This window comes from Netta rufina (genome assembly GCF_964035555.1).
Source record: "Netta rufina genome assembly, chromosome: 20".
Taxonomy (NCBI): domain Eukaryota; kingdom Metazoa; phylum Chordata; class Aves; order Anseriformes; family Anatidae; genus Netta; species Netta rufina.
The window spans coordinates 12,271,791-12,298,473 of record NC_140144.1 but is presented as its reverse complement, the minus strand read 5'-3'; the positions used below and the strand labels follow the sequence as shown (position 1 = coordinate 12,298,473).

Sequence of the window (26,683 nt, the reverse complement as noted above, 5' to 3'; positions counted from 1 at the left end):
CACACAGGCTTTTGTGAGACCTATGTTTTCAATGTATTAGACAATGGGAGATGAAACATCCCATTTAATTTGTTAACTTGTTTTTCAGGTTTGGGCTTGGCTAACAGAGAATAATGGTGAAAAAGCATATCCAGGAGTAAGAAACTAACCCTTGTGCCAAGGGAAAATGAAGTTGAAACCAAATTTATCTTGTAGTAAAGGACTATCTGTGCCAGATGTAGTCCTCAGAAGCAGCTGGCAAACAGCAACCAACAGTCCCAGCGTGGCACACTCACACTTGCTGACAAGAACAGCAGAGCAGCAGCAGAATTACCACACTCATCACTGCAGGACTGGGTACAGCCTTGCTCACTGGTCTTCTCGAAGGGGTTTGTCTGGATACAGACAGTCTTCAGCAGGTTGCTGAAGCTGGTGATGGTAAAACACACTAAAAGGCAAGTAGGAAACTCACACACCTCAGGAAGATTCACAAAGTACAAACCTTGTGACATGAGATTTAGAAAGGCTCTGATCCTGCACATCCTGCTGAATCAGCAGTGACCTTTGTCTTACAGCATTCATGACACAAAAATATAAATTTGAGCAATGTGGTGAATATGGCTCTCAGATTAGAGACTAAATATAATTACTATTCCTAGTGAATTTGGAATAATGTATTTTCCCAAACTACAGGGAAACATTTGTATTATTTGTACGCTTAATGGAATGGTAATTGTTGATTTTCTTAGACATTTTCTTGGGAAACAAATGAGCAATTACGATGACTGGCAGCAGTCTACATACACACTGTCTCTAGTCTTGAACTCAGCCAGAGCACACTGCAATGCAAAGTTTCCGGTCTTCGTGAGTATACACAGCACAGGAAGGAGGAATCCTGTCTCTCCTGGAAATGCTTGAGCTTCACACCCAGTCCTCACTGTAACAGCAGCCAGATACACTGGATTTTGGACTGGAGAACCCACATCCAGTACATGAAGTGTTTATCCTGTGCACTACTGTGCTCTCAGCCCCAGATAGACAGCAAGTGTCTTTTCTCACCCTTTCAAAACTTCCCCTAGGAAGTGGGTGGAGGACAGGAAGTATTTATTTCTCCCTCGCTGCAGAGAACTTGGGGAAAACACCCATCAGCTGCTGTCAGTTGTGAGGACTCTACTTCCTTCTTTAGGAAAAGGTGAAAGTTCTTTTTGCACAGTATGGTGCCTCAGTCCTCAGGCCAGGTGGTGCAGGCTTGTAATCATACTGTTCAAACCCTAGGTCCCCATTAAGGGAGAGGTTACTTCACACTGTAGACTAGCAGCAGTGCATTTTAGTGAGGTATTGAACCTGTCATCCCTGGAACCTGGACAGTTTGAACCCCTTTAGTTTGCACTCATCAGGAACAGTGTAGGACCTGTAGGAGACATCCTTGACAATCCATAACAGGCAAGCTCTGCATGCCTCTGTACCATGTGTAGCACACAAACCATAGAGCAGCTATCCTGTGTCAGTATGTAGACTGCCTCCTATGTTTACACAAGAACGAAGCTCAAACACAAAATAACATGTACAACACAAATGATCAGAAAGCATGGAAGAGACATACTACCAGAAAGAAGTCTGGGTGGAGATAAGGAGAGTCAAATATTGTACTTGAAATCGTTCAGAGATGGTCTCCAAGTTACTGCATTTTTTTTATTTTGTGTGTGTGTGTGTGAGTCTCCTTGCCTGCCTTAACAGGAATTGATATGCAGACATCCTCTCCGTGTGAGCCACAGTGGCTTCGTCTGCACCACTCATGCTATTGCTGGAACAAACCCGTTTCTCTCTCTCCTCTCTCTCCCTTTTTTTTTTTTTTTTTCTTTCAGATTCTTTTCAGTATGTGTATGTGGTACTTGTCATTTCCCTTAAAGTTAGTGCCTGTGATTTGAAGAGAGAATTTATTTATTTTTGGTCAAGATTGTGTTTTTCTATGAGATTGTAGTATGTGAATCAGACTGACTTCAAATATCCAAGACCTTGTTTAAAGTGTAGGCATACTTTCCTCCACCTAAAATTTGCTCTGATTTCAGGGAATCTTCTGCACATATGCTTTCAACAATAAGCTACAAAAATGGGAAAAGTAGAAAACATGATTTTTCAGAGTATTCCAAAATATAATAAATAAACAAATAAAATAAATAAACTTTTGTCCTTTACTAAGAGAGCAGCAAATTAAGTTAAGGAGAACAGACTAGGGATTTACAACTGTGCCTGCTAAGAGATGTCATTTGCATGGGTGGCATCTGCATATAGAGAAAGTAGATGTGTAAATGCATATACTTCTCTGTAAAAATGCTCTACAAACCTTTGTGTTTTTTCCATCTGGGGCGGAAGTGGGAAAGCTCACCTGAGTCTGAGTCGTCTGGGCTGACAGAGCTCAACAGGTCTTTCTCTTTTTCATAGTCACTTTTGCAGAGCAACTGCCCTTCCTTCAGAACAAATTCATCCCCTTTCCTCAGCTGTCGTTCACAAACGCAGCAGCAGAAGCAGCTTAAGTGGTAAACACACTCCAGGGCTCTCATCACAAATTCTGTTGGGGCAATCTTTTCCATGCAGCCACTGCACTTGGCAGCAAACAGCCTGTAAGAAAGGCAGTAAAGTCAAAGAGAATGTCAGATCATACACTGCATGAATTTAAATACAACAAATTATTCAACTTAACTACAGATCAGCTTGCCTAATACTTTTGTACACTGGGAAACTTGCATCCTTAGTCTTGGAAACACTGTAAGCATGCATTTTATTCAAGTGTCAGTCACTTTGGATTAGAGATTTGTCTCACTGTTTCGTTCCTCTTCAAGATAAGAAACATTAAGGTGCTCTCAGAGTTTGGATAACTTTCTTCAAAACCAAATTTACTTTAATTTACTTTTTGGAAGAAGGCAAACAAAACAAAACAAAAAGCTGATCTCCATTGTTTGTTTGTTTTGTTGTTGTTTTGTTTTGTTTTATATATATATATATTTACACAGGAGTTCTGACATCAGCATTTTAACCTAATCTGAATAGATTTCATGACTTGCCCTTTCTGGTATCGTCTGTCTCTGAGGAGGTTAACAGATGAACACAGAAAAAAGCATGGAAGCTTATTGCTAATGCTTAGCAGAAGATGACACACACATGCAATCACACACATGCAATTGATAAAGAGAGGAGTGAAATAACATGGCTTTTCTTTGGATGTTGAGTTATTCCAGACCAACCTGTCTCCAAAGAGAATACTGTGCATTTTAAATGGTGTGAAACATCCTTTGGCAGAGACAGGCAGCGATACAATCTGCTAAATTACCACTATAATCACAGGCTCTGGAATATACGCTATATTCCAGACTAGTTCTTATTAAACCTTTATTAACCCCCTCTTTCATCCATCATTAATTTTCTAAGATAAAGTTTGAATGATTTAGATTAATTTTATTTTGCTTTTCTAATAGCAACTGGGAATCTCCCTAAGTGAGCTTTTCGGAAGAGGGCTGCTTCAAATAAAGATGAATAGCTAAGTTATGTCCCTGTATCACATAGTGGCTTTGGTAATTTGAAATTCAGTGTCTCTTATGGCAATACATCAAAGTGCAAGGTGCATTAATATTTACATTTTTTAAAATAAAATTAACACAACTGCACCAATGCATTCACAGGAAAAAGGAGATTCTACCTTTTAGGATGAGGTATGCTGCTTTCTTTTTCATCCTCAAAATTATCACTTTTTCTTTTTTTTTTTTTTTTTTTTTTTTTAATAAAAGGCAAATATCATCAATTTTAGAAGGCACCGTCTGTGGTAGCTACTGAGTTCTCCAAAGCTTCCATTTTGTCTGCACTGAGAAAATACAGCAAAATGGCAACCACTAGCTTTTCAGAAAAGCGTAGCGTCACAAAATGGGCAAGAGGGAAAAGAAAATGTAAATACATTTGCATACTGCATTCAAAGAAAGGTGGAATGCCCAAGACATTGTGTATTTTTTACATTTGTATCTTTTGATCTGATTAAAGAGATCTACTCTATTAACCTTGCTGGTTTGGTGTATATCTTTGCACAATCACAGCTACAACATGACAGATATGCATTGCACAAGTCATACAAGGAACACTTAGCAACTCCTTTTTGGGTACATAATGAATTAAATCCATTAAAGGAAAATTGATGCCGTGCAGGACCCACAGCCACTGCTGGTATATAGGCCATTTAATTTCCTGCAGTCTATTGGATTTGCCTATATGTTTGGGTTTTTTTGCTCTTACATACAAACTTTATAAGAGGAAAATATGATTTTATGTTCTAACTAGTAAGCATCACAAAAATATTACAATGTCTTAGCTAGCAAATTCCTATGCAGGAAGTATTTCTATTTATGCATAATAACATATCTGAAAGGATTAAAATACAATGGGAAAAAAAGAGCAAACAGATTTTAAGCACTTAAAAAAAGTTGTTTCTATTTAACTGCTTAAACCTATTTGACTCAGTTTAATTAAGCTTGTATCTTTTGTTTGAAGACTGTTGTGATGATGGAGCACACTTAAAGAATCTGAAGATTAGCAAATCTGGTGTGAAGGCATCCGGCTCCCCTAACTGGCATCAGTTCATTTATACTAGGGTGACAGTTAACCTGTGTACGCTTCAGTAAAATTCAATGGATGGCTATCAGGAGGGATGGGACAGACCCTACATGTGGTAACAGCTCTGATGGGCTGCAGATGTAACAGCCTGACTGAGAAACGCTGCTGCCATTTCTGTTTCTACAGTTTCCAGGTTCCTGACTTCATTTGCATTTCAAATCAGTGCTCTTGGTATGAGAAATCTTAGAAAGAAACTTCAGAAAGTGACCGTGATCCTGCACTGTGATCTGTCTAAAACTCTTTGTGATACTGCTGTGATAATGATGATAAAACTCCAGCACTGTGGTCATGCTATTAATAAAAATAATGCTGAGTGATCAGTGTACTTCATACGGAGGCTTTCCACAGAAAGAGTTAATGTAGGATGTCTGCTCCACCAAGCTCCTTTGTAGGCAGACCACAGAAGCCAGACTCTGACAGATACTGAAAGCATAAGGACTTTTTTCTCTTTGAAAGAATAAACTAGCAGAGATGCTGGTTCCAAGAGATCACGCAGTAAGTCCTTCTGGGCCAAACCATCCATACTGCAAATCTGCTGGACCAGCAGGCAGCCCTGTGTGGGTGGCAGCCATGGGACTGCACCCCAGCACAAGGTGAGCCCAGGTAGAAAGCAGCTAGCAGACAGAAACCTTCCTGCTTTGCCACCTGAGTGCAGGAGAAAGGGCAGCTTCCCTTGGAAATGCTGCGGGAGCCAGGGCACAGAAGGCCTGCTACAGCTCTTTTGCAGAGGGGACAGCATGTGAGTGGTTCAGGGCCTCTGAAGCTGGGGTTGGACAAATATTGCAATAAATGGTGTATTGCAATAGTTAAGACAGCAACAGCCTTCAGTTTTCTCCCAAGCAAACTGCAAAATCTGCCACCATCCAATTAAATTCAAAACATAAACATAATATGTTTAGAAATAATTTTAAGTAGGAAGGCATACACTGCCCCTTCACCTTTCTTCTAAGTGGAACATAGAAACATTCTTTCTTCTTATCCTTGTGCTATGGTGTGTGTTGTTTACCTGAGTAGTGTCTTCTATGTTATACTGCTTTATGAAGTGCTTTTTTCTCTTTTTTTCCTCAAAGTAAAAGATGGCCAACACAAATAGAATATAGTTCATGTTACTTATTGGCAATTGACTATTGCTAGAAAGGTGGTGCTTCCACAGTAATGTTTCCAAATGCAGTCTTTTAGTTATAAAGAATTACATAGTTGTCAATGTAGTATTAAATCATTCAAATTAACAGTTATATTTGTCTGACAATACTACATGAACTTCATATCTCTAAATTGTCCTTTGTCAACATAATAAAATATCATAATCTGTACTCAGATACTGTCTGCATTATAACATGCAGTCACAGATATTGAACTGTAGTGGATTTAATTCTGTGATTATAAAATTTTCATTTAATTTACCTTATAAAGTGTTTATTGGTATTTTTTCAGCTTCCAGAAAGTAATCCAGGGTTATGCACTTTTTTTTTTTTTTTTTTTTGCACAAGGCAGTCTCACAACAGGAAACTAATCTTGACAAATGACCAGTCTTTGATATCTGTGACCTAAAACACTGCTCATTAGACTGTTCATTTTATAAACGAATGGTAATAAACCTGTTGAGAAGTGTAGGATAGCAGGTATACTTTACAGATCACCCTTTGCAGCTTTTAATCAAAGCAATACATTTGATGGGGAGCATGCAGATATTATGTGCTGAGACAAAGACTGTCTTACTTAACCATATTTAAAGAAATATTTCTTTTACTTTCTATACTTTTTTTACAAATAATTTGCATAACTCTGGCTTTTTACCCCCCCTGGCTGATTATCTCCAGCTCTCTTAAGTTAACGTCAAACCTCAAAATCCTTGGACTTGTTAAAGTATGTGGAGAGTGGAAATCAAATGCCTTTATTAGAAGCCCCAGGAAATCTCTGACTCCTAAGCACAACGAAAACATTCCAAAGAAAATTGTTCAAAGAGGACAAAAGAGAAAAGCAGAACAAGAAAACCTTGTTTTGAATCAATGATTGCAAGAGTTTTATAAATAAATTCTGTTGCCTGGACAATTTTGAAAGACAACTCAATAAGTTTAGGAGTTTTTAAGTGTGTTTGTCTCTATGCCTGAAATACTTAGGGGATTCAGCTGAGCTAAAGCCTGGAACAATGGCCTGTTTGTCCATTCAAGTATTTGAAACAATCACTGTGAAGCAAATTCACAGTACTAGATATCAAAAAAATATTCACTATTTTAAACTGGGTGAACGTACCAAATTAATTTTGCATATATTTTAGGGGCAATGAAAACAGTAAGACATGTGGTCCTGTCTTTAAACAGTAGATGAAAATGTTCACAAGCGGAAGAGGCCATAAAGATTTTATTTGGTAGAATATCCCTGTGAAGTCAGGATGAATCAGTAATCCTTAGGAACAACCACAGTTACATGATCCGTTGTGCCTTCCTGCATGGACACAACCATCTGGTGTTTAGTATGTACTACTGATTTATTATCTCTTGCGTAGCTATCTTGCTGTAAGTTTGACCCTGCTATGCTCCTGAAAATCACTGTTCTGCTGTTTACTCTTATAACATCCAAATATCCCACCCTTTACCTTTCTATTGCTCACACAGGTCCTTCATTTCCTCCTGTTTGTTGGCAAATACATTTTAATTGTTTTATTATAACTAATTTAATCTGCGCTGAGTGATCTCAATGTACAATATGAAATTTGCTGTTCATATTAAGTGTGGTTCAAGAGGTTTGTTATATAGAACAGAGGTATAAAAATAGACTAATTCAGTCAGGTTGTTTATTTACTGGACTTCTGCCATGAAGCAGTAAACAGGAAGTTATTAAGTCAAATTTGATATATGTGAGAGGACAGATGCTGCCATCTAACTGAAATGTTAAATCATTTTCCTTTGCATTATTCTGATATTATGTGTTGCAAGAAACCACAGCAGATACCTGCCTTTTCTTTACTTAATAAATATGCAAAGATGATGGTAATAAGCTTTTGTAAATATTGTAGATATGGTCTTAAACTCTGATGCTTTTCTTTCTGATAATAGCTGGTATATGACATCCCTATCATGCCTATATATACAACTGGGAGTTCACTTGGCACTCAGAAGTAGTCAATAGTAAAAAAAGTATGTTAGAAATGAAGTAAAATGTATTATGCTTTTCACAAAACTAAGTTTAATTAAGGGAAGAAATTAAATTACTAATGAATGACATCCATTACTTGTTCTTCAAAAAACATTTTGATACTTCTTTGTTCTTTAGATGACATGGAAAGGGGAAATACTATGCATGTTTTTTTTCAAGAATAGGACTTGAACATTTCTGTAGCATCTTACAACTCATGGGTGCACATAAAAAAAGAAAAACTTGCTTGGCTACACTAAATTCTGAACATTAAAAACATCTTGAGTGCACCAAAGTAGAACAGAAATATTATAATTTTATGCTTTGGGAAAAAAATAAAAATAAAAATTCATTTTAAATATGATTAAAATCATAGCAGAAAAAATAATTACATAGTTTATTAAAGTCTACTTCATAGATTAATCTTCAGTAAAAGAAAACTAATTCCACTTCACTGAGTATTAATATAATGAATAAAATGTACAAACATGGAAAATTTAAATGTCTCTAGAAAAAAGGTAATATATAGAGAGAACCTAAAACATACGCACAAAAAAACCCACCTTTTTTCTAGAGGGAAGACTGAAGAAAATATTTATTAAGCCTCTATCCACAGGTGCTGTATTAAGAATACCACCTACTGATGAACACTTGCATTTAAAGCTATGCTTCACAATGTGCAAGTGAATACTTTGATTAAAATGTGGCACCGAGGTACCTTTTTTCCCATGAACATTTGACCTGTATTTTTACATGAAGTGCTGTACTGCCACCCAAAAGTAACCTAGCAGATAAAATAATGATGGAGACAACGCAGTCCCGTGCTATGCATGCATGTGCTTTGAGGCTGGCAGGAGCTTGAGCCCATGTGTTACCAGAGAGCTACAGTCCTGTGGTGCTCTGCACACTGAACACTGGTCCCTTGAACTTTCATCAGCTGGCAGCTTCATCAGCTGGTCTGACCCACACAATGACTTGCATAAGACACGCAACTAAAATACTACCCTCTGCTTGAGATTTCTTTCCTACTGGAATAAAAGGAAGTGGTCCCATTTGTGTGAACAGGAACAGAATTTGGTCCATTTTCAGGACCTGCCAAGGCTTTGGGCACTGGGATGACAGCACTGCAAGAACCTCTGTGCCCTGCAGCACTGTGGGCTGGACCAGCAACACCACCAGCCTCTGCTCTTGCAGAAGGCACAGCTGCTGAAGACTCTCCCACCCAGGTGAGTTTCCTCTCCCTACAGCTGCCCCTTGCATGGCCACTGCTTGCTGCCTGCACGCAAGGTGCTGAGCCTAGGCCTGGCCCCCTCTGCAGCTGCAGCCCTTGGCAGAGGGGACGTGCACTCCATGGCCCCTCGGGCTCTTCCTGCTGATGGCTCCAGGATTGAACTCACAGTTCCAAGATGAATTAAAAAGATGCAACTAATGGATTCAGTAAAACATGTAAGAATACCTGTAATTCAACATCACCATGCAAAGGCAACTTGCTGAAGTAGGGACAGAATGAATGGAAAAGTTGCATCTTCCTTAACTATAAAGTAAAACATAAAATGTAAAGTGCAGAGGAGTTTCTTGCTTCAAGCAGAATGTGACAGAATGGATTCTTCTCTTTGCTTAATTTTCATCCCCTAATTGACCACTTTGTTCAATGCCTTCTATCACTGCCATGCAGCTCTATTTTATAGCATTTTTCCTTACAACACTTTGATGGAAAAATTTATGAAGAATCGAATTATTGCTGTTAGAAGGGAATTAAAACAATTTTTCATTTACAAAGTCACTGATATTGCTCTACTGTGCTCCACCTTTGGGAATCCAATTGCTCTTCCCAGCTTCTCCCATTCCTCTTTATAGCATGGCAATTGCACTGTACAGATTATGGCTGCAATTTTCTCCTAATCTGTTCTGGAGAATATAAACTGTTATAAAAGTTAAGGGCTCCAACTGAATTGGTAAAGTCAGGGCTGCAATTAGAAGCCTAATACATTAACAAATATGATGCTTTTGTTAGAATTATACTTTTATGCAGCGCAAACATTTGGGAAATAATGTTATTTTGTCTTTGAGTTAAAAACAGGGTAAACAGGCTTCTGTTGTGCTTTTGTTTAACATTAATTATATCAAAGTGCTACAAAAGCGTAATAGGTGCTGGGGTGTTTTTATTTATGCTGGATCTTTGCTGAGCAAGTTCATTATTGACAACCAGCATTTTTTACTTTTTTTCTTTCTTTGGATTCACATTCAGTTATTTACACATATTAAACTAAATCCATCTTTATTCCCTACCTCTACAACTTCTTTGATTTTCAAGTGCGTGAAATGGCTCAACTGTGTACAGTGGAGGCCTTATTTCATAAAACAGATCTGTGAGGACTTTCTTCAGTGCATTGAATATTCACTAGTCTGATGAGAAGTCTTATCTTTCTTCTTCTCTAAGTAGCATACTAAATTTACAGTTTCCGTTGAATTTACATTGCCAACAACAAAGTGAAATTTGTCTAATATAATTTTATATGAAAATTGACGCTGAAGGGCCTATAAGCAGGGAAACTGTACTGTTGGTGATTCACTGTTTTGGCCTTCACTTTTAAAGAAAAAAATAGTAATGTCAAAGCAATTCAAATGTAGTTTCTAAGTTATTTCTTGGCTGGCAAGAACTTAGGGATAGAATTTACATAGGGCCTTTCCTCTCAACGAAGAGCATTAATAGGAAGAAACATCATTTGCCAGTAAAAAACAAAACAAAACAAAACAAAACAAAGTAACTTCCGGTGCCTGCTGCACTGATGCTGTACAAGAGCTTGTGCCCAAACCCATCAGCACAGCCAATTTAGAAACTGATTTGCAAGGGAAAGATACCTTAGTCCTGTGGTGTTAATGTCTTTACAGTGGGGGGTCTATTGCCAGCTTCTCCAAACTCATCAACACTATCTATTATTAATACCCAGAAAGGCTTTATAGTATCTTTATTGCACAAGGCAATGAGAGCTCTGTGGTGTAATCTGTTATCTATATTGCAAAAACATGTGAAATAAAACAAAACATAGACACTTCATAAACAAAATGTTTCATCTGTTACATCTCCCAGCCTCTCTTATATATAAAGCAGTAGGGTGCAGGAAAGGCATTCAGAGAGATTTGCTGTTAGATGTGGGACTGGCTTCTTTTTAAATTTTATTTGCAATGTGACAAACCTTAGTCTGAATGAAAATTTCTGTTTCCTTTACTGAGATGAAAAAGTTCAGATGTCTGCATAATTAGTCTGTCTTTTATTTGTAGTGCAAAGGGGTTTAGGACCAAAATGCAGCATCTGAAAATCCTAAAGATAAGCTCTTCATGTCATATCCATGAGCTGGCAAATGCAATTTAAGGATGTAACTGTGGTGGAATGATGGCAGAGGCCGAAGCCCCTGCAGCAGCAGGACCAGGTATTTATATCAGGGGCATTGCCATGGCAGAAACTGAAGAATTTGTCTCCAGTAAACAGCAGCAAAAAGAAGTGCCCACTGGCATTTCCCTGAAAGCAATTATTCCTTTGGGAATCGTTGAAGAACAGAATTTGAGTGGAGAGCTGGCTCTCCTCTGCTATTATCTAAACATCTATATTTTATATGGAAAGACCAGAATTATCCTACACTTAGTCTGTAGGGATAGACAGTATTAGAAATATCATTTAACAGCAGATAAGTAAACACAGTTAAAAATCCAGGAATATTTTGTTTTGAATAAATAGATTGTAGTAAAAAGATGGATATAGAAAGGGAATAAAGGGAATAGTTTTGTTTAATACTTGATGCATATATGTTTGCAACACAGTAATAATAATAATAAATTAATAATAATAATTTTAAAAAAATTAACACACTGGCCTGTGTCTTATTTCCCAAATGCCCTTTTATTTTCTTTGCCTCTTGAAAATAAATTGTTCTTTTGTAGTGTTTCTCTTTTCAGTCAGACTGTCAGCTATTATTTTTCTATTTCCTCTTTTTGTCACTTTGCATTATTTTTGGTGCTGTAATTCCCATTTGTTCCCACTCCTATTTTCCTGTCTCCCATTGTTCTACTTTTTAATCCCCAGTTTTACTCTTCTTCGGCTCTTTTTTGGCCCATTCTCAGTAGGGTCTGAGAAAATACCCAGGCGTGACTCCCTGCTATAGCAACCACACCTCCCCAGGAAAGCCACAACAATCTCTTCTGGACGAGGAAAGTCTTTCACAAGCTGGCAGCAAAAGTAAATCCTTCTTCAAGGAACAAGAAGGATTAGCAGAGAGCAGTGGGCTGCAGACTTAACCCTACCCCTCATTTCTTTAGAGCACCAGTCACTCAGAACCCTGCTGTGATGTACAATTAAACAGAACTAAAAAAAATCCTGAATGACACAAGAGCCGGATTGTGTAAAGGTTTAATTCCACTTTAATACCTTTCCAAGTTCAGAACTCAAAGATAGCAATTTAACCCAAGAATCCCCATCTGAACATGAAAAGTTGCTGTTTGTCTTACAAAAGTCCCCACTATATTCTGCCGTAAATCATGCTCTATTAGCTTGACCTTTAATGGATGAAAACTTTTTTTTTTCCAGCAATCTTTACTGTCCTTCCCCTACAAAATTCAATCATCTGATAATACAAATCAGCAAAACTAAGTGCCCACTGGCATTTTCCAGGAGGTCAAAAAAACTGTTGAGAAAGGAGAAGGAACACTGGTATGAAAAACAATAACAAACACATAGAAACCCTAAGGTGACTAAGGGTGTGTCCAGAAATGCCTAGGAAGGATAACTTATTCTTGTAATATGGAGTCACTCTTATTAACATCATGTCAGTTACACGTTACTAATACTATGATACAAAATACACAGCTCTTTCAATACAGGCTATTTTGAAGGCTCCAAATAGCTGATTCTTTTTTTTTTTTTTTTTTTTTTTTTAATGTAAATGAACATACTTGTCTTATTATTCTAGTATGAATGATTACTTTACTTACTCTCTAAACTGAATTCTTGATTAACAGTGAGCTACCAAAATCTACAAGCTTCTGTAAGGCCAAATATGGTCAATAGCCCTAAAGACTAAATCCTAAACACTTAGCTAACAGCATCTGTATTTTTATTTGGTATACTAGACTGTCCAAACACATACATGAAGATCACCATCAACATGTAAGGCCCTGTAGCATGCCCAGATCCTTCTTTTGCCTGGAACTTTAACACAGGTTTTAAGTTACTCCAGCAGTTAAACATCTCACACAGGACCATTCTATATGTGTGAAAATGAAATCCCATAAGATACTAACAACATTATTAGGCATGCAAAGACGATTATGCTCTTAATCTCACAAGACTGAAAGGTTTGTCTAAACATTTTATTAACTTTTTTTTTTTTTAATTAAATGAAAACTTCTAAGTAGGACAAAGCTGGACAATACTGCTTATTTTTTGGTTTTGTGTATGCGTGTATAGTACACACATGCATATATACATCCAAAGAGGAAAAAAATAGAGATGCCTGTTACGGAGGAGGTGTACAAAATCACCACCTCATTATATCAATATGACATTCCTTCCTTTTAGTAAGAACATTTGTATTGATTGAAATTGTTTTATAAAAGCACTGAAATGTCCCATGGTATTTCTGAAAGTTGCATAAATGTTCCCCGTAAATTAGGTGTGCTGTTGAATAATTGGCTGAAAAAATCCTCCTCTGGCTGTACTGTCCTTTCTTCAAAGTTTATGAATTATTATTTATTTTCTTAAACCTAATATTTGCTGTAATAGGAAGAAATTTGCTTACCCATAATTCTGAGGTTAAGATCATCTGCTAAAGATAAATATAGGATGAGAAGCTGTATCAGTTTTTGCTTCAAGAACTAGAAAAAAAAAAAAAAAAAAAAAAAACACAAAAAACCCACGACTTTGGTACCACCTGTACTAGGACTGGATCTTCATTCACAAGGAAGAAGACTTTAAAAATGTCTGGCTTCACTGAGGGGTCTGTAATCTATTTTCTACTGTTCCTTCAAAGAATCAACTCACATAAACACAAGTCACAAAACAGCTTGCATTGGAAATTTTGCAAATTCCACAGAAAACAATCCAGTACATGGCTATGTCCTGCTACCTGCTATGTTGGACAAGTCAGGTGGCCACACATAAGGGGCACAGCTAATTTACACATTTCTCTTGTTCTCATTTCACTGACAATAGGCATTAAAATATTTAAGATTGCTTCTAGCATTGCACCAACCAGGGAGGAATTGTAGAAGCTTGGGTGTACAAGTTAATGAAATATGGTTGGGTGAACATAAGCTCTTCATTTAGAAAATAACAGTTACTGCTGCAGTTTCTTTGTACCTACTTTATGAAAGTCATAAACTCTCCAAAGAAAAGCATGATCTATTTTACTCTGATGGTCTTTAACTCTCTCTCACTACCTGCTGGCACAGTTAGAAAGTATGAACTGCCTTTGAACAGATCAGGACCAAGTTAAAGTGTGACAACATCTTAAGCTTTCTCCACATGTTGCCAATGATTTCCAACTAAAGATGTTACCCTCATCACTTCTGCCACAATGATAAGAATCTATAGCCCACTCACTTGACGAGATAAAAGCAGTTTAGCTGTAAGTATAAAGTGACTTGTGAAGCTGAGTGTCTGGCTGTCCCTACCTATCTGATTTTTCCTTCTACAAAGAAAAAAATCCTTATCATTAGAGACTTAAGCTGCTTTTTATTTTGAGACAAAAAGAATACTGTTTATTGGCATCCAACTCAAACCAGCTGTAAACAGTTGCTTTGATGAAGCAGCAGCTACAACTTCAATATGCCTGAAGGCACATACCCACTGAGTGTCAATCATTAAAGGAAGAATGTAAGGTGTATACAGGGTCAAAAGAAGGCCAAGGGACATTTAAGACCTCAGGGATCCTGGATAGCCTGTTTGCTGTTTAAAATCGAAAGAAAATTTTAAACTATTCTGCTGTAGGACCTTTATTTCAAGAGATGCTTCTATGGCTAGGCTTAACACTAAGCTTACTCCCAGAAGCAGTAGACTTGTACTGTTAGGCTTTTCTCCCTAATGTGACTGTGGAAGTAACATGATGAACTTTGATTTGACAGAGCCTAAAAGGCTAGAAAATGCTGTACCTTGTTACATACTAAGGATCCACACAAAAGACTTTTACAGCATAAGTTCTGCTGGTTTCTGTAGATATTTGAGCCACAGATGTGCAGAGTGCTTTAAATAATTTTAATTTTTATATTAACACTTCTCATAACTTATCTCTTTTATCAAAAATCAGTTTAATGACTGTAATAATTGTTTAACTTAAAGATACTCCAGCAGTCATTTTGCTGTGAGAAGTATAAGGCTTTTATAGAATTAAAGTTAAAATGGGAGCAAAAACAATAAAATATAAAATAAAATAACTTTTAGAACCAACAGCAATAGCTCTGTCATGAAACATGTCTCTACAGTTAGAAATTCTCTTGTAATTAGATACATACTATGAAAAAGCCCAAACCTGAGGACAGCAGTCAGACTGCCTAGACAATTCACAGATTCTGTTTGGAAAACAGGAGATCTTGAATGTAGACTTGGAAGTGGATCATCAGAATAAAGGAAAATAGTCCCATTTTGTCATACTGCTCACTCTTGAAGTGTTACCTCTTTTCTGTTTCCTGTCCAGTTACTACTGTGATCAGTCTTAAATTAGATCTCAGGCAAATAAATGCACTAATGGGGTGGGTTTCTTAAATATCCCTGCTTGTTCACATTACATTTTAAGGTCTTTATTTGGACAATAGTATCTACTAAATGCTTTCAAAACACAGGAAATATGCAAATCCTGACCCCAAAAATGTAAACTTTAAAGAAAGAAGTGTTAGTGTTTGACAAGTGAAATTGAAATGGCAGTTGTTGTACCCTTAAATTCTCAGATGAAGTCAAACACAAGCAAAAACAAAACAAAACAAAACAAAACAAAACAAATAAATAAATAAATAAATAAATAAACAAACAGAAAACACAACTTCTTACAGTGTGAAATTCCTTACTGAGAATCTATCTCCATTCTTTTCCTAGTATGGATTATATCACCCTTACTTCACCAAGTAAGGTTTCCCTTGCAGGTAGGAAAGGGACTTGTCTGAAAATGGGTAAGTGGAAGAGGGCATGCTCCATCAGAAATTTCCCTTGGGATGTCCTTCATGAAGAACCCTCACAGTAGCTCCAGCTGAAAGATCATTTCCTATTTTTAACCACCAGCTTGAAAGAAGATGAAGTTGACTATAGAGATCTTATGCACTGTTGGGGCTAAATGCTGATGAAGCAAAAAGGACATGCTATGAGCTAGGATATGACAGTTCTACAGGACGCAGAGCAGGTAACAACTTGTAAGCTCTTAGCACAGACTTGCTGTTCACCAACACAGCTACTATTCTGACTGCAAAAAAAAAATTGCTTGTACATGGAAAGCAAAGCCATTGGTGACAGGAGTAGCACCCAGTAGCAGCTATTCAAGAAAAGGATATGATCCTTGTGTTTACTGGGAAAAGAGCTTTTCAGACACAGATCAAAAGAGAATATATAGCTCCAAACCTCCTCAGGTTTCCCTCAAGAATCTGAAGTTTGTGTGTTGAGAGCCAGGTGCTGTGAGCAGCTCCAGGGCTGTTCTGTTGTCAGGTGGCTGTTTTCTACCCAGAGGTGAGATTTTCAGTGCAGTCCTAATTCTGATTGGTTATAATGTTTACAAGAGATGTGAAAAGCTTTCACATAAGAACTTCAATAGAGATCAGGCACCCACTACATTAGGCCAAAATACAGCAAAGGATTATTTCTGTGCCAAATGCCTATACTTATAACAAGGACAAAATATTTTCATCTCCTTTGACAGCTGATTTTTGGAAAACAGAAAAGGAACTTGATGCAAGTTCTTAAAATAAGTTAAAAGACTTACATTTATTGCAGTGGTTTGTATTAGTCTCTATAGCCTGGAATGCCATAAGTGCTTAGAAGTCCAAATCCTGATGGCTTCAGCACCTCCATAGCTTTGAAAACCTGGACTTAGGAAACTTTCCTTATTTCTCTCTGGTGTTGGTGACAGAGTCAAGGACTACAGTCTTTTCAGTCCCAGCACAAAAACATTAATGCATACTCAATCTCTGCTTCTCTTATGCAGTCCTTTTTCATAGTGTGGTGGTCTTGCATGGAGAAATCTGAATTCTTGTTACTAACTTTCGTGGGTACCTCAGCAATGGTGGTCCATGCTGACAATCACCATCTGACTGCACTATTTACATCTACAAGTAGCACAAACATCAAAACATTCTCCTCTGCTTGTATTTTAAAGCAAGCTTTTACTCTGAAGGGAGAATCATTTAATGATATTCTTCAATTCAGAGTTTTAAAAGTTATTGCACAAATGGTTTTGTGTTTGCAAAATAAAAAAAGGTAATTGATAGTGTGGTGAAGAGGTATTGTGCTGCACCTGGATGCTGGCATGGCCTCTGTCGCCCTCTGCCATAGAGCGAGGCATGCAGGTGGAGGCTCCTGCAGGACCTTGACTCTTAGAGGCTGGGGGGTTACCGACTCCAGGCGCTGTCCCAGCCTCACCACCCTGCAGTCTGCCACCCCCTAGCAAGGACACCAATACATAACTGTTGCACAAACATCAGACTTCCTGGCCCCATGTATTAATACAGACTAAAATTAGCAGCAACTACTGCATTGCTATTCTGAGGCAGGCAGTGATGCAGGGATGGGAATGCACTCACTGGTCCTTGGACGTGGCAGGAGTTGGGCAGCATGCATGCCCCAGGGGCAGTCAGTGCCCACAGGGCCCACAGACCCACCACTGTCTTCAGGGGAGCCCAGAGTGAGCCTTGCACACCTCTTGTCCCTGGCTAAGAGACAGCTGGGTGAAACTCCACCAGCTAGCTGAACAGTAGACTGTATGTGGAATTAATTACCAAGGCCCAGACTAAGGTCACCTTCATGGAAAACCCCCTCTGGCACCCCAAAAGGGTCTCTTGATGACATTTAAGTAGAAAGGGAAAGTTCTCTGTCATCCCCTGCTAAGCCCAGTGCTGAAGCTGTGAGCCATTGTCATGTTTCAGGTTCAACCTCCTCAGCAAGGCAACATGTATGAGAAGCACATCCCATTCCAGCAGTCAATAAGGGCCTAAGTAACATGCAAGTGAGGCTGAGGAAGGGCTTATGACAGCATCAGTGTCAGTGGCGACACTGGGGAAGTGATCTGCAGAGTAATTGACAGCCCTAGGTGTTGGTCTCCTGCAGAACTCCAAACCTGGTTGCACTCAGGACAAATCCAGCACAGACAGTGCAGGCCTACTGCTCAGTGCTGCACTCTTGACACTGAAGCAGCATACAGCCAGGACAGACAGAGCTTAAGGTGGTTGGTGTCTCACTACTACCATCCTGCAACACTCTCCAAGTCCCCTGATGTGGCTCCATTTGTAATCCTGCTTGTTTTGTGTGGCTGCCTGCAGACTCCTACTGCTTGTGCAACTCCTCCCTGCAGGAATCGCATAATGTTTCCAGCCAGCACAGTTGTACGAGACCCAGCCCATGGCATATGCCTGCACACATGACAGTTGCACAGCCAGGATTCAGCTCCCGTAGCTGAGAAAGACAGAGGCCCCAGGCCAGTCCTAATTCTGTGTGGCACACTGAAGAGGAAAGGCTTTCTGAAGACCAGATGCATGGATGCAGATGCTCCCTTGTGAGGGGAGCAAAGACACTGTTGGGTAAACATGGCCACCTGTGTCTGGAGGCTTCATGCTGCAGCCAGTCACAGATCCATCCAGATGTTAAACACCAGCTGCTCTGGGCTGGCATCACCTCTGGCCACCTTTCCGCCTTTCCTGACCCTCTGCCTGGTGAATGCTGACATCTAACACTTGGCCCAGGCTTTCTTCTGCTCCCCATTGCTGCTGCAGCAAGAGAGCCCTCTGGCAACACACTGCGGTGAAGAGGGTTTCAGCACTGCAGTGGCATCACTAAGTCATTGTGTCACTGAGTTTTTGCTCCTTTAGGAGACCAGAATGACTGTTGCAGTGTGAACTCAAATGCTGAATTAAGTTACCTACTAGATGAGTCAGGCTGACCAAATATCATTCATGCCACAAAGGCTGGGATAACTACACATTTTATAGGAAAGAGTTATTTCCGTAGAAAGCACCAGTTTTACTAGTTCCTCTGGAAAATACAGGGACCACCTCCCTGCCCACATCTTCACAGATACCTCTTGTTTTGGGAATGCAGTTCAAAATTGCTGCCTGACAACAAATCCTCTCCTAGGCTTGCTCTTGCCAATCTTGCAGCCTCTCCCTGCCTCTGGTCATATCCATATCTGTGACACCCTACTCCCACTGTCCCCATCATATGGCTAGGCCAGAGCCAAGCTCTCCTGTGGCTGCTCTCCCCAACCCTTTCACAGTCTTCATCCACAGAAACATTTCCAGCTTTAACTGTGCTGGTGCTCATCTGGCTTTCAGCTTCTGAGTGTTCATTTGATACATCTGCTCCTCCTAGGTACCCTTTGCACCATTGTAATTGCATGTATTATTTTGCGTTTACATGACAGCAAAAGACAGTAGAAAGTTTGTGGCACTGTTAGACTATACAACATATGAAAAATACTTAAATACATAGTATAAAAAAATACATCTTTGCAATTTATTGTGAAGAAATTTTCCTGCGTAAAGACTCATAAAATCTTTTTCTTTTTTTTCTTTTTAAAGAGATGGTAGTTCATCGTTATTGTCATGTTGATAACTTTATAAACTTACTCTAGTGATCTATAGGAAAAGCAAACCAGACAGCTCTGTATTTATGGGCATATTTAAAAAGCCTCTTATATTTAACAACTGCATTTAGCTGCGTTAACTGCAAGTTGCAGTAATAAAGGCTCTGCACACATCGATGCTAAATTAAAAAAAAGTTCTGCTGTTTAATAATACATAAATGCTGTTTTTTTCATTACTCTTTAATATCATTTCCATTTAGTTTATAAATAATTGTAGCTAGCTAATGAAACGAAATAAAACCTGCCTGCAACCCATTCCCTAGAGCAAACTAAACTCCTCTTTTTAAAGCTTCTTAATCACCGCCCAGTTCTTACAAAATTAGCATAGTAATGGGCTTTAAATTGAGCCTCTTTGTTTTTTAATTAAGCTCCCAGCAGGTAAAAATAAAACAGATTATTGAAGAATATGCCAACACTAATAGCCTGAAACTCTTTTGACAATTAAAAAGATCCCATGTTAACCCTTTTGAGGAATCCTACATGCTAATTAGTTACTCTTAAGCCCAAATCCATCAATATTCCATCTAGAAACCTTTAGAGTTGAAACGGTGGAGCTGATCTGTGTCAGTACCTGTTACCATTTTCAGTAGAAATGTGAGACATGTGTTCTTTATAGCACCAGGACTGCTATGCAGGATGGCAATTACATATTCACGAGTGATCACCTTGTACATGCTAATACTGCAGTTTCTGTGCTGGAAATACATGGGGAAGCATGTCTGAACTGAGGAAAACCATCAGATGATGCATGCTTTGATGTCACTGCTGGCTGGATTTGCACCGGCAGAAGAGTGCCGGGCAGATTGCTGATTGCAGGCAAGGAAATCACAGCACAGAGACCACCGGCACTGCTTCCTGCCACGGCGCTTGCTGGCAGGTGCTCTGGTGTCCCCAGCCTGGCACCTGCAATGCCTCCACCCCAAGGCCCTCTCCTTTGGGCCTCTGTTTTAAGCTCCTGGCTCTTTTGCAGTTCACTGTGATCCACAGACAAAGAGCCCCTCTCTCACAGACTTTTAACACCAGAGCTCACTGTTTGGTGATGCCTCCTTGGAGCCTCTGCCGCATTTTGTACAAAAAAAATTAACTGAATGCCAGAGTTAGCAGCCCAAGTCAGCACTTCAGCTTCTGAAGCTATTTAAAGTGTCTGCCTAGCAGCCTGAATGCAATGAGTATCCCAAACATGCCTGAAAGACAACTATTCTTTTTTGCTTAGCAACATCAAACTGCCCCAGAGGCAAAGGTAAATCTTAAACAGAACAAGGGGGTTAAGAAAGAGTAATGCTGAAGACATGCCATGGACAGCAGCGATTCTCTGGGAAAATTTACTAGATATTGCTGGCAGCCTTGAAATGGGAACAACACTGAGTTTCATTGGTTAGTTTTCTGTCAAATATTTGGAAACCAGTTTCTGTGTTCTATATTTTCAGTGTCTGATTCAAGCGTCAGAGTGCGAAGTGCTGGCTGCAGTCTGCTTGCATCTAGCCAGGACTATCAATCCCTCACTTTCAGGAGTGCTGTGTCCATCCAGAAAAATGAAATCAACAACATGAAAAGTCCATTCATTTCCAAGAACGCTGATCACTCTGCATCCTTCAGAGACTAGCAATAAATGGTACCAAATGCTCTTGTGTACTCAGTAAAAGCCTGCCAGGTTTTAGGCAGCTGCAGTAACTACTGTCAGTTGCTGCTTTATATTTCACCTTATACTGTGAGGGTCACAGTGATGGAATTAGGGGCCAACAGAGAATGTGATCAGATTTAAGGGCAGACTCTAGCCATGAATATATGCTGCCTTCTTTCACTGAAGCATTTGGGAGCTTGTGACATGTGTCCTAACATTTCATTTTCAAAGATAAATGATACTTCTCACGTCTCTTAACTGATAGCAGATAATTTGGAGAAAGAAGGACATGCTTTACTTACAATGGAACATAAATTCATTAGGCGAAGACCATCATTTACCCTCTGCGCAGGGAAGAGCATTACAAACTTCTCTGGGAGTCTCTGGACTGTGTCCTGACACAAATAAATATCATCAGCAGAATCATTCAGAACAACACAAATCCATCACAACTGAGTTAACTTCCCCTGAACTACCTAGCAGTGGATCACATAATTTATGTAAGAACTATAGAGGCTGGTCTGCAAGATGGTCAAGATGACTGATATGAGTTTCTTAGATGGGATCCTCAGTCCTACAAACCCTTTTCTTACCACCTCTGCTAGGCCTGATGCAGAGACAGCTTATGCGTATGGAAATGGTAATTCCTCCTGGGACTGTTCCAATTATGGGGACCTGTCCAGGAATGCATTTTCTTTAAAGCAGAAGACTGCAATGTTGATAATAAGCTTGCAACATTTTAACCACATCTGGCCGAGAAGAGCTGGAAATGCAGCATTCATACAAACTTCGTTATCTTTGTGCTTGAGGTTTGTCAGTTATTGGTGGGGCTCTAGGGGGAGATGGAAACGACAGCAGCAACTGAATGAGGTGTTCCTCATATTGCTGCAGAAATGACTTTTGAGAATGCAGAGCCCAGTGCAAGCACTTCAACTCCAACCATTTCATACTGAAAACTTCCCATGAAACTGAGAATAATAATTCCCTCTGCCTATGAAATTTATAGTAGAGATGTCAAGCTGGAAGGCATGCACGCATACATTTTGCATTTGTGCCATATTGCATGAAACAAGCTATTCTATGCAACTGTGTTAGCATCACCATCTTAAAGGTATGCATTCATCCCAATGCATCTCAAGAACAGAAATACTAGAGGAGCTCAGCACAATGATGTATTTAAAAATACTTCTCCTATTTTTGACAGTTTTTACCAGGCCCAGAGACATTCCTCACTACATGAACAATCCCTCTCCCACTGCAGAATCAATAAATAGAGAAAAAAAATGCTTTTCCACATCCAATCTTGGTTGGTTTTCAGCTGTGGCTGCAGATGGAACTACAATGAACCTACAAACTCATGCTCTGTGTGTACAGTCTGTTATCTCCACCAGTGTTTGACCTTTTGCAAATGTGATCCAAAGTGACCTTTCCTTATTATTGCAGCAGTAAATGCAGTTTTTCAAGGAATTCTCACTGGACCGTGTTCCACATTAGTAGTTGGTATGCATCAGAAAATTCAACTTCTGTGCTGTATAGGGTTTATTAATACAGCTATCTCAATAGAGATGTACAATTTCATATGAACCTTAAAGGAAACTAGCATTATCATCACCAAGCCACTATCAAGCAGCACCTTTCAATGGACAATACAGCTGTCCAAACACTGCCTGTTGTACCTGGGTGGCATATAGGTACTTGTTTACTCTCTTCCAGCAGAATACACAGAGGTAATTCTCCTGGATTTCATCACTGTCCCTTGTTTTAGGCTTTGTATTCAACCTCTCAGGAAATCAGAGAAACCTATTATTTCCTAACAAAAATATCTGTCATCTGATCTCTGCTGGCAGCTTCCACTTTTTCCTCAATCAAGTGCTTTTGTTTAATGTCTCCTTGCCAGTATGAAACACGGTACTGCCAAAGTGCAATAGGCTTTCTTTTGGATAAAGAATATCCAACCATTGCTTGTTGAAAACTCACACCACCCTTTGCCTCACAATGAAGCTGAACTTAGTGGTTCATCAACAGAAAAAAAATAAAAGACTACACATGGATTTTTTGTTTGAAAAGTAGACTCTCAACAGATGAAAATATTAGTCTTGAAGGAATAACACTGCTAACCCAGGCAAGGTGTCACCTAATACACTGGAAGCTCTGAAGTTACTAAACCCAAATAATAATAATAACATGAAAAGAAAAATGTTTGAATCCTAATACCTCAACTCTTGAAAGACCATTTAGGAAAAACATATCTGAAAGGGATCATGATCATAAATCAGTGCCACAGACTTTACTTTTTCACCACACTCTTCTTCCTGAACCTATGTGTTTCACAGAAAATAAAATGAAAATAAAATAAAAACTAAATAAAAATAAAATAAATGTACAGCCTTGTCCATGCATTCCACATATTCAGAAATAGGCACAGGATTAATTTCTTCACAGCACATAATTTTAATCCCTTCCAGACACCAGCTATGAATCCTTGTTGTACACCAGAAATCCTATCAGAGATTTGCTTCATTCCTGCTCCACCAACCACACAGTCACTGTAGCCTGCCAGTGACAAAAACTGTTTCACCCACCACTTGTGGACAATCCCATTTCCCAGAGGGCTAGAGGGGTTTTGATGACAAGTTTCCCAGTATGTACCTGATGATGCATACAGGTAGCAGGTGAGACAGCTCCTAGACGTTGAGCAACTCCAGCTCATATTTTCTCACCAAGAAATAAATGAAACTTGACAGCAGCACAGAAACAGCTTGGGCATGGTTGGCTTTGAGCTGTCTACGTTTGTTCCTGTTGATCTTCTCCAGCGAGATCTGAGTACAGCCTCATCTGGATGGTGGCACTTATTGTGCCTCTTAACTGGTGGGGATCCAGTTTATCTGCTGTTCTGGCCCGTCCACCATCCATGCTCAATACAGGAGGGAAATAAAACTCAGAGAAAGACCTATACATTTCTGGTGGGAGTGATCACAGCATTCTCTGTATAAATGCCTTATCCGCAAAGACAGAAAAAGCAGTGAAGATCAGATATGGACCTCAAGCTAGGTTGAGACAGTTATCACATTGTGAGGGGTTGAGGTAGGGCTATACAAGAAAACAGTTATTGGTGACTTGGAGATTATCTCATGAGGACAAGCGAGACTGATGATTTAAACATCCCAGAGAGTTTACTTTTTTGAAGACAGGGCAGCTGCTGATAGCACAGCTTACCATTTTGAATCCACAAACATGTTGGGGGAACCTGCTTCCAGCTTCCATTAATATATGCATAGTGTATTTCATTGTACACTTTTGTAGACTGCAAAGGTCTATAAAGTTTGAGGTATTTTTGTGTGTATGTATACCTAAACCGTGATGAACTCCTTTGCAAGTCCTGTGATGGTAAGAGCACATAACCTTCACCACGGGGAGCTCCCACTTCCACTGTTCTCAGGGCTGTGCAGAACCTCAGGCCATTCTGCAGCTGTGCCCAGGGATCACTAAGGCAGGCTGGTCTGCAAGTCCACTATTAGTGAGCATGGATCATCCCAGTCCTGCACCTTTGTCAGTAATTGCTCACAGAAGACATTTATTTACTTTATTTAAGGATCATCTGCTACAATTCAGACAGGCACAAGGATTCTGGTCTGACTTTTAAAATTTCTACCATATAACACTATTCAGAAGAAATCTCTACCTCCTTATGCAGCATCATACCTTCCCATCCCACTATTGTGTCCCCTCTTGTCTTCCTTTCCAGGTGTGATCCACTCTGTAAAGCACTGTGATGCTAATGCAGTATTTTTCTCCAGCTCACAAGACACCTTCTTCCACAGCCTTTGCCTGGTTGGGAAAGGCAAAGTTCTTTGTGATAGAAATTTTCTGCTTTTCTTTGTTGTGCAGTGCCCAGCACAAACTAGGATCACTTTTGTAATGAACATGACTAATAGTACTGATCTAACCAAGCAATCAGTATGGTAAAACCAAGGCTGAGGAAAGAGATTTCCTACATTTCTGTTTTAAAGAATCACTTAGAGTTAGTGAACAGGGTGGACCAGCAGCTGTGCAAGTGCCTGCTCCACTGGTTTCCTGGTACAGAGATACCAGCTTCATTTCTGGTGCTCATCTGGTAGCTGTGTCCTGCTGACAGTCATACAGAGAACAGTGCTACAAGTCCTAATTTTTTCTTGTTTATTATATAATCTGTCTTTGGTCATCAATCATCAAATGGCAGAAACAGAACTGGATAAATATACATGGAATTGAACACCCAGTCCAGAACCTCCAGTTAGCCCTGTTGTTTCTTTTATTCCCACACACACTTGACATTTCACAGAGTGTATCAGTCAAAACTATCACCTAATTGTAGTAATGATCTCTTGATTAAGAGCAAACTCTTGGCAAAGCTTCAAGCCCTAATCATTTCAACTAAATCCAACCACAAGAAAACAAGTACCTTTAAATCTGTCATTCCTTATAGCATGACCATTATTGGCACCCCATGAAGAAAACATGCCACATCTCTAAGTCCATCCTCCAGCTGACTGAGATCAGCCCTTGGAATTCCAGTGACATTGTGATTCCTGTTAAAAAGACCAAACTCTTGACAGTTTTGTGCATGAGGCAAGCTATCACTTGGCAACAACTCAGGATAGAGTTTTAACTCAGCAAACGATTTTGTAAATATGAAATAGATAAATAAAAAGTAGCAAAACATCTCCTGTTCTCAAGACATTTTCTTCAGTGTTTCTCTCACTATTTTTGAAGTAATATTTTCCAATTTAATTTTTGCTTGTCTTAGATTATATAAAAGAAATATAAGCTATTCAGTAATATTTAATTAGATTTGATATTATGCAAATTGGAGAAGTTTGGACTTAACTATAAATTAGCTCTCAACCCCTGGAGGACTGACTGCTCACACGATTTCCCACCTCTTAAACATTGACCCTCAGCATTCTGCTCTTGAGGAGCTGAATGCAATTCCTGACTTGACTGTACAGATAGAGTGAACAAGACAGGTTAGGGCTTTAAAAGCCAGCCTGGAAAGCAAACCTCCTTTAGCTGTTGAAAGTGCAATTATTTTTTTTTTTAAACCTTTCACTGTAGGTAGTATACAGAAAAAAAAAAAAAAAAAAAAAAAAAAAAAAAAAAACAGAACGAACACTATTTATATGATTTTCACACTCTAAACCATAATTTTGATTGGGCTAATTGCACTGTAGTGGTTTACTTTAAGAATTCTGCCCACTCATCTCACAAAATAATAGAAAAATCTGTAATTAAAATCAGGTTCAAATGCTGATCTCAAAGTCTTCTTACTTGCATGTTCTTCCTATGCAATTCATGAATGTGTATTAGAGCATCCAAGTGTAAGTAGAGCCCTGGCAGTAACCTTGTAAATACACCTCTTGATCCAAAAGTGAAAGAATCAAAAAGGCATTCTTATGGAACTCTTAAAATGATTATTACTTTCAGCACT

The 26,683-nt window shown here is 39.0% G+C and overlaps 1 protein-coding gene across 2 annotated transcripts in view; it reads right to left on the bottom strand.

Moving 5' to 3' along the window:
- LMX1B (LIM homeobox transcription factor 1 beta) overlaps positions 1 to 26,683 on the bottom strand; it is a gene marked incomplete at both ends in the record, with an annotated part of 105,678 nt that overhangs the window by 6,076 nt on the left and 72,919 nt on the right. For both annotated transcript variants that reach the window (XM_084299298.1, XM_084299299.1), the window contains one exon: positions 2,366 to 2,598. In XM_084299298.1, the coding sequence (XP_084155424.1) occupies positions 2,366 to 2,598 (233 nt within the window). The remainder of the gene's footprint in view (positions 1 to 2,365; positions 2,599 to 26,683) is intronic.